Source organism: Lonchura striata, chromosome 2, assembly GCF_050655825.1.
Source record: "Lonchura striata isolate lonStrDom1 chromosome 2, ASM5065582v1, whole genome shotgun sequence".
NCBI lineage: Eukaryota > Metazoa > Chordata > Aves > Passeriformes > Estrildidae > Lonchura > Lonchura striata.
Genome location: NC_140704.1, coordinates 23,777,789 through 23,798,833, shown reverse-complemented (window position 1 = coordinate 23,798,833; position 21,045 = coordinate 23,777,789). Strand labels below are relative to the sequence as shown.

Here is a 21,045-nt window from a genome sequence, read left to right as displayed (position 1 = left end):
TTTTTTTCAGGTCTTAGATCTGTCTGTCGGTATTTCTTGCAGGTGTCTTGGGCTGATGGGCTTGATCTCCATTGCTGTTATCTCAGTTTGCTCAGGAAAAAATGTTTATGCTACTTGAAAGCAGGAAGCTTCATAGCAATTCTCAGATAATCTCAAAAGCAAATCTAGTAACATTTATGGACTTTCTGGGATCAGTTACAATCTACCACTCCGTAGATGAAATAGTTTTCAAAGTAATAACTGTCTTTGCTTTAAAAGCATTAGGTAATCATACGGTAAAATGAAAGTGAACTGAGGTTGCATTTGTCAGATTTTGTGTTGTAAGAACCTATGGAGACTTCAAGGAGCATCATCTGGTTTTCTGCATGCAAAAATTGCCAAAGTATTTTTGTAGGAAGGTGGGTATTCTGCTGGATTATAGGAAGATCCACTAGGCACTAAATACATAAAATAAAGCAGAGACAGAGATTTGTAGCTGATAAGCTCCTGCTTTGGTACAATTAACTTGAAAAAATGTCTGCATTAAAACCCAGGTTCTCCATTAGAGTCTCTTCAACAGTGTTCCAGTTCAGATGGACAAGCTGGGTGGTGTATGACTCTCAGCCAAACATCTTGTTAAATACTTGCAGGATTTCCCATAGCGGATCTTACTTTAATCAAATAATTCAAACGTTTCTTTTGTAAGTACAATAGAAGGGCAGGGCTTGTGTTTACAGAGTATTCAGTGTGGAAATCCTGTATTAATTGAGGTACGTTTACTTCACTTAGGACAGTGTCCACATAGTAACTCTTTAAATAAAAGGCCTTTTGCTGTTGCCTGTTCCAGAGAGGCAGTCACGTGCAATGTTAACGTGTCAGATACAGAAAATCATGAGGAAATGGCTTCACAGATGTGCAATGTAGGCAGCAGAGATGTTCCTAATTAACAAAGACAAATTTTTGGGTGATATTCTCACAGTGAATGTAAGAGAGTATTAATTTATAAAAAAGTAGTTTTATCCCTGTGGAAACTACTAAATAAAGAGGCTGTGTCTTAATCTATTTCAAGAATGATTAGCAGGAGTAATGCCAGATGTTAGTTTTTTGTAATATCATGGATTAATGTAACCTGTGATTTAAATTATTATCTTTCTAAGGTAGCAGCTGTATTTTCTATGAGTAAACATAATGTGCTTCTACCCAGTCCAGTGCAGAATCTGGAGCTTTTATGATTAGCAGTAAAGCATTTAGAGTTTCACATAAAGTGTGTATGAGAAGGAAAGATAATACTTCGTGATAATATTATTACTCAGTAAAAGGTAACCAGAATTGTGCTTCTCTGAGTTCCTTGTTTTGCTGTGCCAGAAAATGCCAGAATCAAAATAACCCACATACAGAAGAATTAACAGAGAGTCAACATTTTCCTCCTCAGTGAGTTGGAAATGACTTGTTACTTCTAAGTGTAATACAGTGAAATAGTTTTTCCTTTTTTTCTTTAATTATAAGTGTGCTATAGTTGAAAATATGTTTTGCCAGTGTATTAAATACCTGCCAAAAGGGGTCTTCTAGAACATTTTAGGTGAATGTAGGTCAACACAAAGGAATCATACAGTTGGAAATATTTTCCAGTGTTTATGTTCAGATGTTGAGACCTGTCTGGCTCCTCTCTATTTGCATGTGTAGGGGTTATAGGCAGTCCGGCTACATTCCATGTTGATTTATATAAATATATTGCAGATTATTAACCTCCAGCCAGTAAATACCAGTAAATTTCACTTTTCAAGAAGGTTTATGACTTTTTGCAAAACTTACTTACTGTGTACAGGACATGTACACCCCATTGAGGGGATCTTAGAGAACGGTATCTGTCATTACGAGAAATGTGCCAACCCATTTTCTCTTACAGTCACTGTGTTACCATAATAATTAATGTTTGTTTGTTCAGATTATGATTACAGATTAAGTATAGATTAGTCTTCAAGTAGAGGTAGGGTGACAGTCTTATTATCATATTCTGGAGCTCTGGTTTGTAATTTATTACTCACTGAAAAGCTTCCTTAAGCTAAAATGAATGTACATGTATAAATTTTCAAAATATGGTGGCTAATAAAAAATTTTTCAGTGTCAGACCAAAGATTATTTAGAAAATGCTGTCAAATTAGAGCACAGCCTTACTATGGTAGATGTCAAATGAAAAATACTGCTCTCTTAAACCCGACTTACATTCTTCCCAAGTGGTTATGCCAATTCTAGTGTTTCCTTCTTTTGTGAAATACATTGAGATTTAAGGTAAGAAGTAAAATAGTGCAAGATCTCACATATATCTTATCCTTGTCTGTTTGTCAGATGTCCTCTGGGAAAAGAAGGGACTCCCAAGGTTTTGTGTGTGATCAGTTGTCTTCAAATCCTGCATATAAAGCCTTTAGTCCTTGAACAAACAACGAAAATACTACTTGATAACATTACCAAAAGTCCTGCACTTCTTAATTCTAATAAAGGAATTCTAAGGAAGAGTATGAAAGATACAAGTAATACACCAGCACCACTGATATGATATTGGAAAAAATGAGCCATAGTATCAAGACTAGTTTGGTCTGTTATCAATGAGAGATTCTTCAGTTTAACTGTCTAGACCTTTTTCTCAGTAACTTCATTCATTTTTTAAATCTACTGTCACCTAGTAAAAGTAGTGATTCATTTTTCTGCCTCACTTCAGAGACAAATGTGATCTGATCTTGGGATATAAATGAATAAGCACATGAGTAAAGTATGTGAACAGGGAAGAAATGTCCTTCTGGCTGTTTAGATGGTTTCCTATTAGGATTTTGTAGAAGTGGGACTTGAAGAAGGATAGTGAAAATCACTGGTATGAATATAGGTGTGAAGCACAGAAGGATGGGCAGATGTTTTTGAAAAAGGTAAAACAGTGGTTAAATCTGGCATGGTAGACGGAGAGGATGAGAGAAATCCTACTAAAAAAGAAAACAATAGAAAGTAGAGTAATCAGATAGGAATGTGATATTATGAAGAGCTTTGTCAATTAGTTTGGTGTTGTGCAACAAGGTGAAATGATAAAGAAGTTCCAGCAAAAGAATGGCCAAAAGTGCTGAAAGAAGTAGTGACATCTTGTGCACAGATCTTTTTTCCAAACAGTGGGCTGATTCTGGAGGTATTCCTTGCATCCAGGAATTTACAAGAGGAATCAGCAAAAAAATTCTGTTTCTGCTGAAGGACATCTAATTATAAAGCTGTGTAATGGTATATGTGGGAATTATGTGGAAAGAAACTGCATGCAAACACTCGTGTATTTTTCAAAAATCTTTCTGGCTTTTTTTTTTTTTTTTTAATGGCTATAAGTACCGGAGTCTGGAATGTGTATAAATGTCACTTAATTTTCTGTAGCAATTCAGGTTGTTGTGTCAAAAAAATGAATTATTTTCATGTAATTATTTTACATGAGTTCTTATTAATTAATCCTATTTTAGAACTCACAAGTGAAAGACTGAGATGGTAATTTTGATGTATCAGCTGTTATCTGATGAATCAAGAGCTCAAAGATTTGTCTTTGGAAGGCTCTTTTCCATTCTGTATACTGTATGAAATTTAAATAGACATGCTTGAGATACAAGGTACATCTGTACTGGTTCCTATATGCTTACCTCTTCTGTTCTTTTCCTCTTCTCAGATTGTTTGATGTGTGCACCATGTCAAGAACAGACAGAGAGACCAAGTTAATGTTAGTGTTTGAACATGTGGATCAAGACTTGACTACTTACTTGGATAAAGTTCCAGAGCCTGGAGTGCCTACTGAAACTATAAAGGTATTTAAAGAGAAAGGTTTTAGGAGGTAGTATTTCAGAGATAAATCAGACAAACTGTGTTGTGATCCCATAGGATTTTGTTGCATCAAAATTGAGTAGTGCCCAGCTTGGGACACGAACTGCAGCACAAAGTAACAGATATAGTCTCTTTGTGAAAATGCTGCACTTGTGGTTATACTCCTCTTTCAGAGTTCTAAATTTACTCAATCTCTACTGTTGTACCAAATGTAGCATTCAGGCACAGGAAGGACAAGGATCTGTTGGAGCAGGTCCAGAGCACCAAGTTGATTAGAGCGATGGAGCACTTAACTTACAAGGAAAGGCAGAGATAATTGGGATTGTTCAGCCTGCAAAAGAGAAGACTTAGAGGTGACTTAATTGCAGCCTTCCAGTACCTGAAGGGAGCCTCCAAGAAATATGGAGAGAGACTATTTACAGGAGCATGTAGTGACAGGAAAAGGGGGACTGATTTAAAACTGAAAGAGTATGTTTAGATTAGATATTAGGAAAGAATTCTTTACTGTGAGGGTAGTGAGGCCCTGGAACAAGTTGCCATGGGAAGTCATGGCTGCCCCACCCCTCGTAGTGTTTAAGGACAGGCTGGATGGAGCTCTGAGCTACCTGGTCTAGTGAAAGGTGTCCCTGTGTATGGCAGTGGGATTTTTAAGGTGTTTTCCAATACTAGTAATGCCATTCTGTGATTCCATGATTCTGTGAAATCATTAAGAATGACCTTTGCTTCTAGCTGCAGGCAGATGACTCTGTTATTGTTTCAGCAGAGACTACTTGAACCTTCCCTTAAAGGTGAAGTGCTGGATATTGCTAGAATGGATAAAATAAATCCTGTACTCCTTATCCCTTTTCTTTTGCCTTTTATTTCCCCAAGCGACTACTTTTGTTTTATGTCCTACTTGCCAGGAGAGTTTGTGTACATTCTGAGAGCAAGAAATGTTCATTGTGGGCCTGTGGTGCGCTCTGCAGAGGATGAGCTGAAAGATGGGGAAAGTCATGACCAGTTACAGAAGCTGGGAGGCTCTCAGTAACTGGGAGGACAATAATTGTTGTCATGTTATCTCATATTCTGCATCTGTAAGGGAGGATCCCTACCTAGGATAGGATGTGCGTGCATTATTGTTAATAAAATGCATATACCATCTCCTCTGCTTTTCTGTGAATTTCACAGCAACATGCCACATTGAGGATCCTAGGTTGAGGTGTTTGACAAAAAGTGTATACCTGGGAAGAGAAAGAGAGGGATTGATGTTGCTACATTTTGACTGTGTCTGTTTAACATTTCTTCTGATTTTTTCATTTTCGTGAGGATAAATAATTTATGCTTTCAGACATGCATTATCTTTCACTTGTATAAGTACTTTCTGGAAGTATATTGTATAATTCTAGTCTGGCAAAAGTCCCCACGGAGGAAAAGAAAGCACAAAAACTCTTGAAAATTTAGTTGTTTTAATAATTCTATTAGCAGCTTCAAACTTAGGAGGTGTTATATCTTTCAGTATAAAATTAGAACTAAAGTAGATAAAGATTATTCACTGGTGTCAAGGTCACATACATATAATATCAGTCAGTTCCAGCAATTAACCAACCATAGTGGATAAAATAAAATTTTTGAAAAATGGATACATCTTTGATTCGGTCAGAAGAAGACTGGAAGGTACCTGTATTGTAAGACTATTTTATTATAATGCTAATAAGGTTCTATTTTCCTCCTAGGACTTTGAAGCTACTTACATGAATTTCAATTTTACTGTATTTCAATTTAACTAACATTTTGAAAATAGATACAAGGTGACTGGCATATTAGCTAACTGAATATATTGAAACTGATGGGAACTGAAAGACCAAGCCTCTGAAATCTCAGTTTGAAGTATCTTTTGATCTATGTTTCATTTAAAGGAAATACAAGACACAAGGACTGTACTAAAGTATTCATGATTTCCAAAAATTCTGTTCTGAAACTGCACTATGAGGCTGTCAAATATATGTTTGAATATACATTCATGGAGATTTTATACTGATGTAGGAAATCATTGTGCTTACATTCAAAAAGCACTATTCTGCACAAATGGTTTACTAGTTAACCCATTTGCTATATCTGATAGTTTAGCACAATAAAATTAAAAAGCCACATAGAAAAAAGAGGAGCAATTTTGGTCTTTTATGTTATTAGTAACTTTTATGTATATTAGTGACTGTAAAATTCATCTTGTGGTACATAATCACTTTCTAAATGGGTGAGGGAAAATGTAAAATTGCTGTTTACTTGGTCATTGCTGTTAATTTCAACATTTTCACAGTAGCTGATGTGTTTTTTCTTGAATCCTGTTTGGCACAGGAAAAGAGAGATCTTCAGTTAACTTAAATTGCACCCTGTTGCACCCATATGCTTCATTTCAGAGAAATGAACAATATTGATAATTTATGTTTATGTCAAAATACCCAGTTTATGGAGGTACTTTTGCTGATAGTCATGGCTGATCACATGAGGAAGGGTCTCATGGCTTATTTTTAGTATATTTCAATACCTTTGTAATTATACAATCTTTGTGGATATTCCTGACAGAAATTAAAGCAAAACGTACTTCTCCTGGCTGCAGGGAAATACTAAGATTTTGTAGCAGCTGAGCATTTAACCCAGAGTACATACATCATTAAATGACTAATCTGACTTTTTATAGTTTGGCTTTTGAGGTTAATATGGATTTGTACTTCATTTATTTTCCAGAATTGCAGACAATTTGTGTAGAGTATTTCCCTTCACCACCAGCACAGTACAAAACAACTGCCAGTATTGTAAGACCATCTGTTAAAGTTCTGCGTGTGTCAGCAGCACAGAAGTGCCAAATGAGCCAAGCTCTGGTTAGCTTGAAGTTGAAGGATCTAATATACCTCTTTGGCACTGTGGTGTAAAATCAACAGTTGTTAGTGGACCTTGAATGACATAAAATTACTATGAGAGAAGTATCGGCCCCAAAAGATCTTTTTTGTGTAAATTGACTACCATCCTTACATAACATTTAGGGAAGGGAGGCTCAGCTTTTGCTGGTTTGGGGCATGCTGGGGTTTTTGGTTACCAGCTGTCAAGAAATAAAAGTGACACCAGTACCATTTTAAGAACTTTCTTTGTGTTTTGTGGGCAATTGTCAGACTGTAGCAGTTCAGAGAAATGAAACATATTGATAATTTAAACACAGCTAGAGCTCTTGTCTTAACGCTGTTTAGCAATGCCTTTCTAATGTCTAAGTCCCTGGAGTAGGAGTCACCCCAGAGGGTGTTTTAGGAAGATACAGACAGGTGTCCATAACATGATAGAGGAGAGGTAGTTTTCCTATTAGACATTGCCTGGTAGTGCGAATACACACACAGGATCTAGAGCAGACATGCTCACTTCCCCTTTCTGTCACCAGGAGTGTGAATGCTCTCATCCATTTCTGTAGCTCTGGCTTCTGAGTTCTTGGTTATTCTGGATGTAGGAATTTTAAATCTTTTCTGCTGAAGCCCTTCCATTATTATTTAATCGAGTCTACTTTGAGCTAGAGGGATGGTGAACACTACTCCAAATAATTGTGAGCATAGTGTTCACTTTTGAAAGAGAACAATATTCAGCCTTTATTCTACTTAATAAGTCTTTGTAACTGCTGGATTGTAGTCACGCTCACACTTGCTGGCTTCCTCTGTCAGACCTGAATAATATATTTTCCATATGGCATGAATCAGAATCAGCAATGACAACATCTTCCTTCTTTCCTCTCTACGCATCGTCTCCTCCCTTCTTTCCTTCCTGGGATACTCTTTAACTTTAGGGCAGTTTATGTGGAAATGCAAGGTATGAGTTCAGTTTCCTTTGGACACAGCTGTTAGTCATGCACAGGTCTTTGGTAATGTTAATGGTCTTAGCAGTTGAGCTTTGGAGCTTGGTTCATTAGGGACTTCTGTTAGCTGACATAAGGGTAGTGGAAATGGAATGACATGTCTGCCCCAGAATGGTGATTTTCTTTTAAATAGTTAACAGACCACTAAAGCATTTTGATGTCTTAGCCTTTGGGACTGAGGCATGTTTAAACTCCATGGTCACATTTTGTTATGATGCTTGTGAGACTGGCATGGTTTTTTTGATCCCAAGTAATTTTGATATGGATATGGTTGTTTATAACACTAACTACATTTTTCATGTAGAAATCATGCATATACAACCAAGACAGTATTTATTGATACTGCAATGTGTTTAATAATACTTAGCTTTAAATTAATCTATGCATATAACGGCTTCATATATAAACCTGTACATTAAATGGTTACAGAATGGTTCTTTGGCATTCCTTCTAGTCATATTGTGCTGCCAGACCAAAGAGTCTGTAAAAGTGAGAGGGGACAACAAACTTTCATTGAGGTTCTTTAATTTTAGTAATGAATAAATTTGTGAGGTAATGTCATTATAGTAAACTTGTGCCTTCTTGCAATAGTTTTCTTACAGAAATGTAGAATTTAGGCTACATGTGCTAGATGGGTTATGCATGTTTCAATCTGACAGTCAGCACAGGAGGGAGCAAAACAAAGTTTTCCAGTACAGCAGGTGCATATGTTATCTATCACAGAATGTTGCAAAAGCTGGGAATGTGTTTCACCTCAGGTCTGTGATTTGTGAATCTTCATGGTATTCCCTCCAGCCTTGAACAGGGCAGCCAAATCACAGAGCGAGCAGGATTTAATGTATGTGCTTTTCTATGCTGTGTCCTGGTTCCTCACCCAAGTGAATGGCTTCTGTGAATATTTTTTGGGTATTTACTTCTTTGCATAGAAAGCTGATGTACCCATCTGATTTGGGTATACACATTCTGGTATTTAGATGCCCAAAACTTAGAAAGTACAGCAGTGAACCAAATTCTCTTTTGTGGACTTAGCAGATAGTAGCCCATAAATTGAATTTTTAAATATTGGCCTCAGTCATGGAATACTTGTTATTTTTGCATCCCTCTTAGCTTATATTACCTGCTATTAAACCAGGCAGACTGGTCACATCTTTGCAAGACTCTTAGAAAATTAATATGAAGATGCTGTTTCTCAGAAAGCAGACCAGTGTTCACTGTTGTGAGGTGACTCAGCCGTATGCCATGGTTGTACCTACCCAGTTGATCACGTATGTGATGTGAAGCAGATGTCACACAATCACGCAGTTCTGAAAATAAAGCAAGATATTCCAGGAAAACAGATTCACCAGTACTGAGAGTCTTCATAGGGCAACTGCATTTAACAACATCAAAGTTAAAAGTCACTAAAAAAAAGAACCTGCTTGAATTAATAAGAAAGATACTAAGAAGATACTAAGAAGAGCTCTTATTATCATTTTCCTCTCTGTGATTTTATGGTAAAGAAAGAAGCAAAACTTAGTGAGGAATTTGTAGTGTACAAATAATGGATCAGATCCCCAGCTGATACTAACGAGTCTAAATCCATTAGCTTCAGTGAAATGGTGCCCATTTACAGCTGCTAAGGGTTTCATTTTTGTGGATTATTTTGCAACAAATTTTATTCTGAATTGGTATTATAAGTTAAAGATTTGCCAGTACAAATAAGTGAAAAACAAAAGAGATGAACTGATATATCATTGTGGGATAAATATTTTTTTTTCTTTCTCTGTTACCCTGCTATTACGGGTTGGACTTCTGCATAAAATGGTAGCAGGAGAAAGTAGGTGTCCTGCATAAGCTCTGAAGGAGCTAAACATTAAAAAATTGATATTCTCCAGGATATCCACTCTCTAGAATGGCTGTTCCCTATGTTGTAGGCGGTGTAATTTCATGCCCATACTGTGCTGCATGTAGAAGCACCCACACATCTCCTCTGGCTGCTAGCAGGTAGCAATGTACAAGCTGTCCAAGGGGTTAGGAGGGGCTGTGATTCTGTAAATAAAGGGACTGCAGCTCACAGGATGTTGCACAATGTAGTCTGGTATCCTCGCAGTTACTTCTTTAGCTTGGACCCTTTTACTGTTAGTGTACAGCCAATGATTTTAATTATGGTGGTGTTAAATGTCTTCGAATTCCTATGATTTCCAAATTCAAATGCAAACCTTTTCAATCTGATGATAATGTATAGTTGTTTTTTGCAGTGCTGTAGCCTAGGATTGCAAGGACCTCCATTGCTTGCAAACTGAGAGCTCATAAAAATGTGAGGCACTCCAATAATTTTAAATCACTCTGTCATGACTAGAGTGATTTAAAATCATTGGAGCGCTTCACATTTTTTCAGTTGTTCCAGTTTGGAAAGCAGTCAAGCAACACTGGAGCATAATGCATGAAAGCAACCTGCCTGAAATAATAATTTTAGTCTTTCAAAACAATGACACTGAATTAGAAATGTCACTGTGAAATGATGTCTATCAAGGGTTCTGTAAATAGACATCTCAACCTACTTTTCTTTTGTGGTCTCTACTCTCAAGGCAGCAGTGCAGTCCAGTAGGGCCCTAAGGGACACATCCTTTTTGAAGTCAGAAGGAAGCTATTGTTTTCAGTAGATGGAGGGCCAGAAATCATCTTTATTCAGAAAGTCAGAGGAAATTAAGAAACTGAAGAGATTCTGAATTGTGGGCAGGGAAGGTGATTGAGCCTTGGTAGAATGGATTTATGATCAAGTCATTGCAAATTTGCAGTATTACAAACACTGGAAGTGAAATGCTGCTATCAGTTTGTTTCACTTCTGTTAGTTCAGCAGAGCTGCACATGGGTGTGATGCATAAAAAAGTTTATGGGTCCTACTGCTCTGCATCCCCTTGAGATGCTCTCAGATTATTAATGCCACTGGTTTTTTGCTACTGGAAGATCAGTGCGGTACCAGTTGCTATGCAAAATAGTTTGATGACACTGAAAGAAAGGGAGCATGTGGTAGGAATAATTGTCAATCAAATACAGAAATGGGGCTGAGCTGCCAGGCAGCATCTCAGAGACAGTGCCACACTGTTCTGCATCCAGCCACTGACAGTTCCTTCAGGTGGGGATTATTTTTGAGATGCTTTCTTTTGTCTCATGGTGGTGGTGCTAAGGCACGACTTGCTCTGCAAGCACATCCTGCCTCAGTGATCAGCAGAAGTGTCACTCATGTTTCCAGAGTCTTTCTCTTCATCAAACATGATGTGCCACATTTAAAGTAATTAAGAAAAAGCTATTGCAGCTGATGGTGCATGTAAAGCAGTGGCAGAAAAATAGACTGAAATGTTTGGACTTACCCATGTTCTAAATTTGCTTACAAGCCATATACTGTTTGTGACAAGTAATTTGAAGCTTGGACTGCAGCAGATGTGAGGTAAAGAGAAGAAGGTCAAAGAGCCATTCTTGATTTTTCCCAGGGCAGATAAGAATCACTTTCTTAACAGTAGTTTCTGCACTAGGAAGGAAATCAGTCCCCTATGCAGTACACCCACAAAACTGTATTTCATCCCAAAACAAGCACACAGAGATGGGGAAGAGTAGACAACAGCGCAAACTGTGACAAGGTAGATGCTTGGGAAAACTGGGCAACATATTTTTTCTTACTAAACCCAGAAGTCTAAGGGTTGAACTCAGCTGATCTGGGACAAGAAGTATTGTAGGAGAATGCATTCGCCATCTCAGTCAACCCAAGTTACTGCAGCTCAGATTCTCTAAAGTAGAACATTTACAAAGTGTCTATATTTACTCACAGCAATTATAGAGCCATAGTGTAAAACAATTCAAAAGTTGGCCACAGACAACTCATAGCTAATAAAAGACAATATTGTAATCAATAAAGTTATTTTCCCATAAAACTGTTTTCTCTATTCCACCCCAAGAGAAATTTAACTTTTGGACTAGCTGTATGCGCTGGTTTTATGCCAGTGAATAAGCAGGTTATTGTATCCCACAGTAAAAATTAATTTGAAGCGTGTTACTTTAGTGGCATACTGATTTAATCAAGATATGTTTTGTTTGTTTCTTTTCCTCCACAACACATGTATTTAGCTTATGCCAGAAAACAAAGTTCCATACAAATGGGCAGAGATGGATTTTTTTTGTATTACATGTTTTTATATGTACAATGTAAAGTCAGCTTAAGGAATTTTTATTATTTATGAATACACAGGCACATAGACACACATATATACATAAGTGTATATTGTAAAGCTCCTCTAACATATTTGCAGAAAAAAATAATGCTATTTGAGTGAAAGAAAGGAAAACTATGATCATCACTCTACTGTCTCCAGAGTTCATTTTTTTCAAAATAGGTGTGGCCCAGAAAAGGCAAGAACTGGCAACGCAGATAGTTAAAGTGTACACAGATAACTGAGGGGTAGCACCAGTCCTCCTGCCATGCCTAGAGAGTGCTTTGGTGTATATTGCCTTCATGTGTATGCACATGAAAGCACACTACACATACGTGTACACACATGTACACGTGTCTGTGTATGTATGAATGTTTATATATACATGTGTGTGTGTGTGTGTATGCATGTTTGTATATATACAGACGTGGACATGCTGATTCCCAGAGTCCATCTGATGGCTCATCACCCAAGACAGCTGAGCTGTTACATTCACAGGGAAGGAATAAAACGAGACCCAGCTGAAGCTGTGCCTCTCCCTTCTATTCAGTGTGTCAGATGAGAGACACATGGGAGCCCTCGTCCCACCCTCCCCTGTGGACACCAGAGCAGACACGGTTCCTCCCTGCTGCCTCTCCTCGGGCCATCAGGCATGAAACTCAAGAGAAGCACCAGCCTGGGGCATCAGCCAGCTACCCTCAGCTGCTAGAGCAACCAAAGCCAAAACCTCTTGACACTCAGAGCTGCTTTCAGTGATTTCAACTCCCTGTTCTCTGCCTGTGCAATTCCTATTTTTTGATCCCTTGTGATCACCTCACTTTCACTTTGTATTTACACAGTAGTCTTCTGTTCTTTCCCTTTCTCCAGATCTTTTCTCTCTGTTACTTTTCTTTCTGTTTTTCTTGTGTCCCCCAACTCTACTCCCATAGAAATGTAGCATTATGGAACCATCTCAGTATTTCTCTATCTGGGGTCTGTCTTGTCTATTTTATTTGTGAGCTTTTAATGGAGGAGGCTGTGTGAAAAGTCTTGACTTTGGTGCCCACCATAATAGGTCCTCCTTTTTGACTGGTCTTTACCCAGTACCGTGTTAAACATGAGTCATGATAGTCAGATCCTACAACAGCATTATTTGTATGAAACTGCTTCACCACTGCATTGCTGTTTCCCCACCACAGTCACTTCACACATTTACACAACTGCTTCCTTTATATATCAGTGCTCTGTAATCAGCGTATGGTTCATGTTACAGGTTTCTCAGGTTTCAAAGTGAAGTAAAATGAGCTTCCTTCCATTTTGAGAATATCCTTTTTAAGAAGTCCAAACAAAAGGCACACGTTATTAGTAAATTCACAGGCAGCTGCTAGAAGGCAGAAAATTCTGAATGGAAACGTGAGTGAAATAACAGAAATGCCATGTGTTGTTTGTTCTTGGTGCAACAGCAAAGGAAAATATTTAGAATTTTAAATGATTAGTTTATTTGTAGTCTTAATAAATCAGATGTGGTTTTATAGCATTTGCCAATGTCAGTTCTCCAGAGCAACAATCATTCACAGAAAGTCAGATCCTTCTGTGGTGTAACTGTGGGATTCTCGAGGCTACTCTAGGAGTGAGTGTGGGGCAGTGCTGTTCATTTCTTTTACTGCTAAGCCTAAAGAGTTTGCCATTAAGAAAGAGCAAATTACAAAGCTTCTGGATCAAATCTGTCTTTCATTTTTGGATTGGAAACCTTATCCAAAGACTTATAAGCATCACTATTTTAAGTGTTTTTTTACTTCTCCTTTACTGTTACAGCTATACAATACCAACACTTATGTCAATACATATAAAACATTTAGACCCATGCTGGAATATGTACTTGCACTTTCTGGTTCAACTTCAATCCCAAAGGGAGCTGAGGCTCTGCTTCAGCAAAGCTCTTAAGCGTCTGCTTAATTTTATGTCAACAGATTGCTCCAGTATTAAAAATGAGGTTGAAAGACTGAACTGAAGGAGCTAACGGAGGAGAATCAGTTGTTACCCTGTGCTCCTGACCTGATGAATTCTAAGGTTAGAACAAAGAAGAATTGAAACCATTGTTTCCTTAGTCTCAGATTAGTCATAAAACCTGTGTTTTGCTCGTGTTTAAGTGCTTTGTCAGAGCAAAGAATAGTCTTCCTTCAGAACTTACGTGTAAGCAGTGTCTGTGTGTTTGGAACCAGACTCCTGATTATTCACAAAAATGTGTCATAGCTGGTCAGCATGGTAAATTGACTCAGTAATGGCAAAGGATTCCAAGGATCACAAGGTTTGGTGGATTGTTTTGTTTATATCTGGTTTTCATTAATATCATAGCTGTTGTGGCCACAGAATATCCTATTTGCCTTCTTTGAAAATAAAGACCCTGGAGAATACCCATTTCTAAGAAGAAGCTGTATTTTACCATTGTGACCAATTCAGCAAATGCCATCGCGTTCTGTCTTTATTAATGTTGAGCAGTGTCTTATACCTTAAAAGGCCCTTTGAAATTAGTGGCTTAATTGTAAATAAAGTTACTGCCCAACAGTTTTCACTTTTGCTAAATATGTGACTTGACAAACAATGCAGTAAAAATTATACTTATAATTTTAGGATATCCCACTTCTTTTGTCTATAGAGTAGGAAGCATTGCACTGTAACTTTAAAAATACCAAAAATAATCAAGAGGACATGTTAACCATCTCTTAAGTGTGCTTAATTTCAAAGCAAATAAACTGAGTTGCTGAATTTTTGTCCTTTGTTTTAGGCTGTGATAGTTCTGTTGCATAACTACAATTAGGAAACTTCAGAACACTCCAAAATGTTACAGTATTCTGTGGATGGAAATGCAGGGTTGTTTTTAATTTAGTTTTACAACAGGGAAGGGGCATTGGAATGGCAGCATGTTACCTTTTTTAACATCTAGTTTATGATTCATTCTAAAATATTCTTTCATTTGGAATTAACTTCAGATATTCCTGTTCTGACTAGCAGGGTAAATATTTTAGCAAGGACTTTTTACAGTGAAATTTTGACAGTAACATACTCCTCCCTTAGTGTTACAAAGGAAATACATGCTATCCAAACACTGAGTTGGCATTTTAGTGGAAATGGTTCCAAAAGAATACATAGAACATTACAAATGTAAAATGCAGTTAATGAAAGTATATACAGATGTTTTTCAAGCATTTAAATAAAAATGTCTAAATTGAATGCTGAAAATGTCAACAGTGATCTCTGAGCCATATGCTTGTTATTACAATAGTGTGTTGTGTATAGCTGTCATTCAGTGAGAAACAACACAGATCAAAAGGGAAAATACATATAAAAACATTAAGTTAGAGGAGAGACCATATTACAAAGCATTTTGTATTATGTTTTTGCCTTACTTAGAAGACTTTCCTGCTTTTTGTTTGCTCCTATAATTCCTGCTGATGTCTAAAACACTTACTGAAGACATAGGAAAAGGAGAATAGAGGCCAAGCTGCGTGGGCTATAGCGAACCAAAACTGCAGAGAGATGCATGCTTCACAGACAGTTTAATATGAAAATAAACCACAGTTTCTTTGCTTGGTTTCTGGAGCAGAAAGTCGCAAAACAAGCAGAAAACTTCTGGTTCTTGATGAAATGGTTAGTTTAGCTTCCTTACATCATCTACTCTGAGTGTTTGAGACCTTAACTTCTGTTTCAATGAAAGGAATTTAGACCTAGCTTGACTTAGGTTTATCTCTGTGCAGATGGGGTATTGGAAAATATTTCAGAAGTAGTTTTAGCCTTACGTTTGCATTTTGTTCTTTTGCAAATGTGGTAGAGATAACCTTGATTTGCTAATTAGTGAAGTCACGCTTTATTGTGACAGAAAACTAAGAACAGTCCTTCAGTGACAATAACAAAGACCTACCCCATGATGATTGATGACAACGTTGTACAAGTGAAATGAGCTGGAAAGTCATCATCTTGTCTTTTCCTTTGCCACAGGAAAAGCATAACAGAGAGATTTCTTTTCTTCTGGTCCTGATAAGGAATCTAACGAAGCATAAGGAGAGGTTACAGAGCACAGAAATGTGTCACACCCAGCTGCTCACTAGCTTGCAAAGCTGCAGTAAATAATACAGTTACTATTTAATAAACAAAGGAAAACAGAAGTCCTTTGATAGTGATCCCTAGCCTCTAATTTGTCCTTCTGATGATACAGTTTGTTTCTACTTAATTGACTGTAGTTTTGGAGTAACGTAGAGTTTGATATTGGATTGTATGATTTGTAATTACTTTGTTGTTGTTGGTAGGGAAAACAAAAGACTTAGGTTTCTGGGACCTGATTCAGCAAAGTACAGACATACGTAGTTCAGGTTGTCTGTATCATTGCTACTTTTTTTTCTCATAGGTTCTCCATAAATAGTTACAGTAAAGACACACAGGAATACATGTAGTTTTATTTTCCAGGTTTCATAATTATTAGCATATTTTTCTGCTTGTCACAGGTTACCCTCTTGAGATGCAATATTGTGTTTGCCACAAGCTGCATTTCTCATATGCATCATTTATGACATTTCACTTTCAAAAGACAAATCTTCATGGAAGGAGTTTGTTCCATTGATTGGCTCTTTTTGCACACTAACTTCTAACACAGAAGTGTCTTTTTGTTAAAAATGTTATAGAGTTTGTTTTGTTTAATATTTGGAGAGGTGAAGGGAGGAAATATCCTCTGCCTGTGAAACATCAAAGGCCATCTTCTCCTCTCCCAAGAACTCTTTCAGCTCTCATCCCCAAGGTAGAACTGATTCTTGTCTGTTGTGTTAACATTAGGAAATAAGTAGGCTCATCGCTCCTTGTGTCACTGTAAGTTGAAGATACCTAATTTTTTTTAGAATCAGTCAAGTGTTCAAAAGAAAACAAGGCAAGGTTTACACTAATGTCTGCTAATGTAAATCAGTGTCATTTTGCTCAGAACTGCAGAGGTTGTGGCACATGTCACTTGGGACAGACTCAGCAGATGAGTGGGACCATCTCCCACTGCTGCAGCCGCAGCAGACATCACAGTCACATCACTGCCTGCTGCAGTTATAGCTGAAATCCAGAGATGGGTTGCTGAGGAATGCTGGTAGCTGGTATCTTCCAGTGACCTGCTTTGCCTGGTTATCACCTGGGCTGTGGAGGCAGCAACCCAAAGAGATGGAGTAGAGCCACAGGTCGTGGGAGTGAGTGTGAAGTGGAGCAGGGTGCAGTCCAGGCATGACAAGAAGGGTCAGAAGTGGGAATGGTGAAGGAAAGGGCAACAGGACTCATGGAGGGAGGAAAGAGAGGTGAAAAGAAAAAGGTGAGAAATAAAAAAAAAAAGAGAAAGTGCTAGACCATGCAAATACATTGGAATGGGTAGCCATTCCCCTAGTCTGATGCTAACAGCAAACTTCTCATTTTTTCAGTGAAAAAAAAGTCTTCATGTATATGCTCTATTCCTTTTGCAAAATGTCTTCTCTTTGCGTTGTCTGTAGGATGAGGGGCTTGTCTGTCCCTTTTCAAAGCTGGTGGTTCAGGAGCCATTGTTTTTAAATTCAAGTTAATAGAATTGCAAATTAATTGCGGCTGTAAACATGGAGAGCAACTCGATCTGCTGAGTGCTTCCAAGAAGCTATTATCTTGTTTCCTACTTTTAATTTAGGTGTAGGAAGACATCAGTAAGGTGCTCATCCTGAAGACTACCACAAGAGCTCAGACAATGCTCTAACAGCATTGCAAAACTATATGTAAAGATTTTAGGTGGGGGATTCTGGTCAAGCTGATTCCAGTAGGACAATGACTCCTCTCAGGATTTTTTTTGAAGCCTGTTTTTTCCTGTGAATTGTATAAAAATAAAATTTTTCTCTTCTGTTTATCTTTGCTTTTTCTTAAAGCTGGTTAAGCCTTTATAACTGAAAGCAAAATCTAGTTCTTTGGAGTATTTAACAAACATTAACTAGTTAATCTTTGCAATGCTCATGAATTAGTTAACCATTATCTCTGAATTTATAATACAGAGCAACAGAGGCAGTAAAGTTAAATGTACTCTTGTGAGTAGAGCTGGGGCTCAGCCCAATGCTGAGCCATTTTACAGCACTTAGGAGCATCATCATTCTTCTGCTGTGCCAAGTACACTCCAAGCAAAAAAAAATACAATATTGAAATTACTTTTTAAAAGTATACAGTTGGGCTTTACTTATGTATTCCCTGGAGAGTTGAGAATGGGATTATCTTCTTACTTTCCTCCGTGGTCACATCTTTTATAAAAGCTGTTAACTATTTATTAAAGGAGTGTCTAACTTTAGAGAATATTAGTCTTTTGATGCCTGGTGTCATGCTGACATTTTTGTCTCAGCGAATGTTGGTTACATCTCTCTGAAGGTGCTGTTGGTTCCAGTGACTGTGGGAGGAAAATGGGAATAATAAAAAGCAGCAGGACCAGCTTATGTCTTCACAAATTGATGGGTAGAGTCCCAATAACATAATTGGACTGCATTGTGCCTAATATGAAGCCATCTTTTTTACTCAGTGTGCAAGTACCATTCATGACTATGCTGAATTCCTCAAAGTTTCTACCATAAAAGCTCTCAAAGTTAGGTCCAAACTCTTCAGTAACCTCAATTTCTAATCTGAGAAAATGACTCTGCTGTCCAGCCACCTCCTTTTTCATTGCCTTGAGCCCTGTATCTGTATAAGCCACAAATATATTTCGTTATGTATCAGGAGATTAATCAGGCCTGTGTTATAATAAATTTAAACAAATTGTTCATCAAACAAAAATTACTTGAATGAGTTTATAACTGTGAAGGAGCCCTAGGAATTAAGTGGTTAAGTCTTACTGATTTAAATTACGGCTGTGTTCCCAATCTCTCTGATCCTATTGACTGCTTTTTTCTCAGTTTTAAAAAAAGCATAACTTGCTTTCTTGTTGCCATCAGGTGTTTCATCAAGAGCCTATGCAATTTCAGTGGCTACTATTTAAAAAAGCAACTGGAGAGAGAAATTAAAGGAACAATCTTGAGCCTTTTGTGTCCAGCCAAGGATCTGACAGTTTTCTAAAAAAGTCTGGGCTGAAAGGTACAAAGCTGCCTTGGGTGTATGAGATCTGATCATCCAGATCCCTTGGGATGCGTCTAAAGGCTGATCCTTTGTTGTTTTGTATCAGTGTATAAACAAATCAGTATAAACACTGAAGACAGATTCAATGAGACTTTCTGTAGAAATGTCAGTAATGTTGCCAAGGTGTTGATAGACCATTAGGAAGAGTAGTCTGTCATAAATCACTGCATATTTACATAATTTGAGTGCTCCTTTGGACCAGAATCCATGTGGTCTGAGCTGTTAGCACATGATTTTGAGCACATCAAGATGTTAGTCTTTGTTCTGAGGTTAGTCCTTCTTGTGCTTAGGTGAACACATAGGCCAGTCATCTTCCAGGGTCTTCTGCATTATTTCTAATGTTAGCTTAAGTTAACAGTCCCTAAGATAAATTTACAGATCTACTCTTCCAAGTAGAGTAGACCTAAGTCCGAAGCTGCTTGTAAAGCATTCTTGATGTATGTGCACAGCGTTGTTTCAGCTTTCTAATCACTGACCAGCTGGCTTGTTAGTGAATAGAGCTGTGGGCCCCTTGCCACATTTCATGTGAGGTCTTGGCTGGGTGGCCAAGCAGGCAGCCTGCAGCCAGTGTCAAAGCAATTCAAGAGGTATTGGCACAGCAGTGTCCCCATTAATTTCTGCTTGTCACATGCTGTCATGCAAGTTACACCAGAGAGGAAATGACCGTTAAAAAAAAAAGTCCGCTTGTGGCACTTGGTCCCCTCCAGACGTTATCCCGAGGTTAAACAAGTGGATACAGCTAGCTGCTGTCCACAGACAGCTGCAGGGAAGGAGAAGCCGAGATCTGGGCCCCACAGCAACGTGCCCTTCCTGTTAGCAAGGAGTGTCTTCTGTCATATGCCATGTTTTAAACTTTCCTGGGGTTTGAGGAAATTATGAAGAGCTGTTACGGCCAATGACATGAGGAAGGTGCTGGTAAAGAGCTGTAGTGCTGCTGGAGGAGCATTCTTCCTAGAGAAGAGGGTTTGTTTGTTATACCTTTTCTCATAAAGACTGCTGTGAGAAGCACAGCAGGAGGACAATCAACTCATCAGTGATTGATAATTTACTGTAGTTTGTAGATTGTGGCAGGGAGTGTGACAGTGATTTCTGTGTACTCCTCCCCAAAGCATACTGAAGTAGTTTAAGGGAGTCACATCCAACTTTGTTGGGGTGGACTGATTTTTCTGATTACTTCAGGACAGCTTTCACAAGGATTGCAAGTGATGATGTCCCAAAATACAAATGGGTAGTAATGCAAAAACAAAGACTCTGAAGAGGAAGGCACAATGATATCCAACAATGAGAGAAATACATACTATTAGAAGCAATATCAAATCTGTTTTCAAAAACTAGAAGCACTAAGGTGATAGAGATACGGGTGCTATCACAGTACTCCAGAACACAGTGCTCTAGAACAGATTGATTTAGTCAAGCTGAAGTCTGCATCTTATCTCAGAAGAAAGAGGCTCACAGCATCAGCTGAAGGAAAGATGTGACTTACTCTGTTGAGAAACATAATTGAAGAAGCTGCAATTATATGAAAAGTGTTCTCCAGAATACAAACTGCAGTGTGACCTGCTGTGATGCTTAGATACCAAATTATGCTGGTGTCAATCCCTAGATATGTGCTAGAAGAGTCTTCACAACCAATGCATATAAATCACAGGTGCTATTTCAAGTCATTTGTATGGAACTTTACCAACTGGGTGAGGCAGTAAAGAATTTAGGGGATTTCATGATACATTTTAGTCCTCATATCTTTTTCAGATTGTATGAGAAATAAAAGAACAGAGTAGTAACAACTTGTCAAACCAGGAAAGTGTGAGAAACTGCTGTTTTCAATACAGTTACAAAAAGCTTGTAATAAAAGAAAGGAAGTTTCCCAGAAGGTATTTGGGGGTGTGTAAACCTGTGATATCATCATCCAGAGATACAAGAAAGAAATATGAGTGTTTTGCTTATCTAGGCTCAGATCCATAAAATCTGTTAAAAGCTGTGCCTTGTGTTTTTTTCTGCAGGGCACAAAGAGTGGAAGGGTTTGAGCACTGAAAAAGACAGTTAATCACAAAGTTACATTTA

The 21,045-nt window shown here is 37.9% G+C and overlaps 1 protein-coding gene across 4 annotated transcripts in view; it reads left to right on the top strand.

The window, feature by feature from the left end:
• CDK6 (cyclin dependent kinase 6) overlaps positions 1-21,045 on the top strand; it is a 126,812-nt gene that overhangs the window by 28,355 nt on the left and 77,412 nt on the right. For all 4 annotated transcript variants that reach the window (XM_021551737.3, XM_021551738.3, XM_021551736.3 and 1 more), the window contains exon 3: positions 3,665-3,800. In XM_021551737.3, the coding sequence (XP_021407412.1) occupies positions 3,665-3,800 (136 nt within the window). The remainder of the gene's footprint in view (positions 1-3,664; positions 3,801-21,045) is intronic.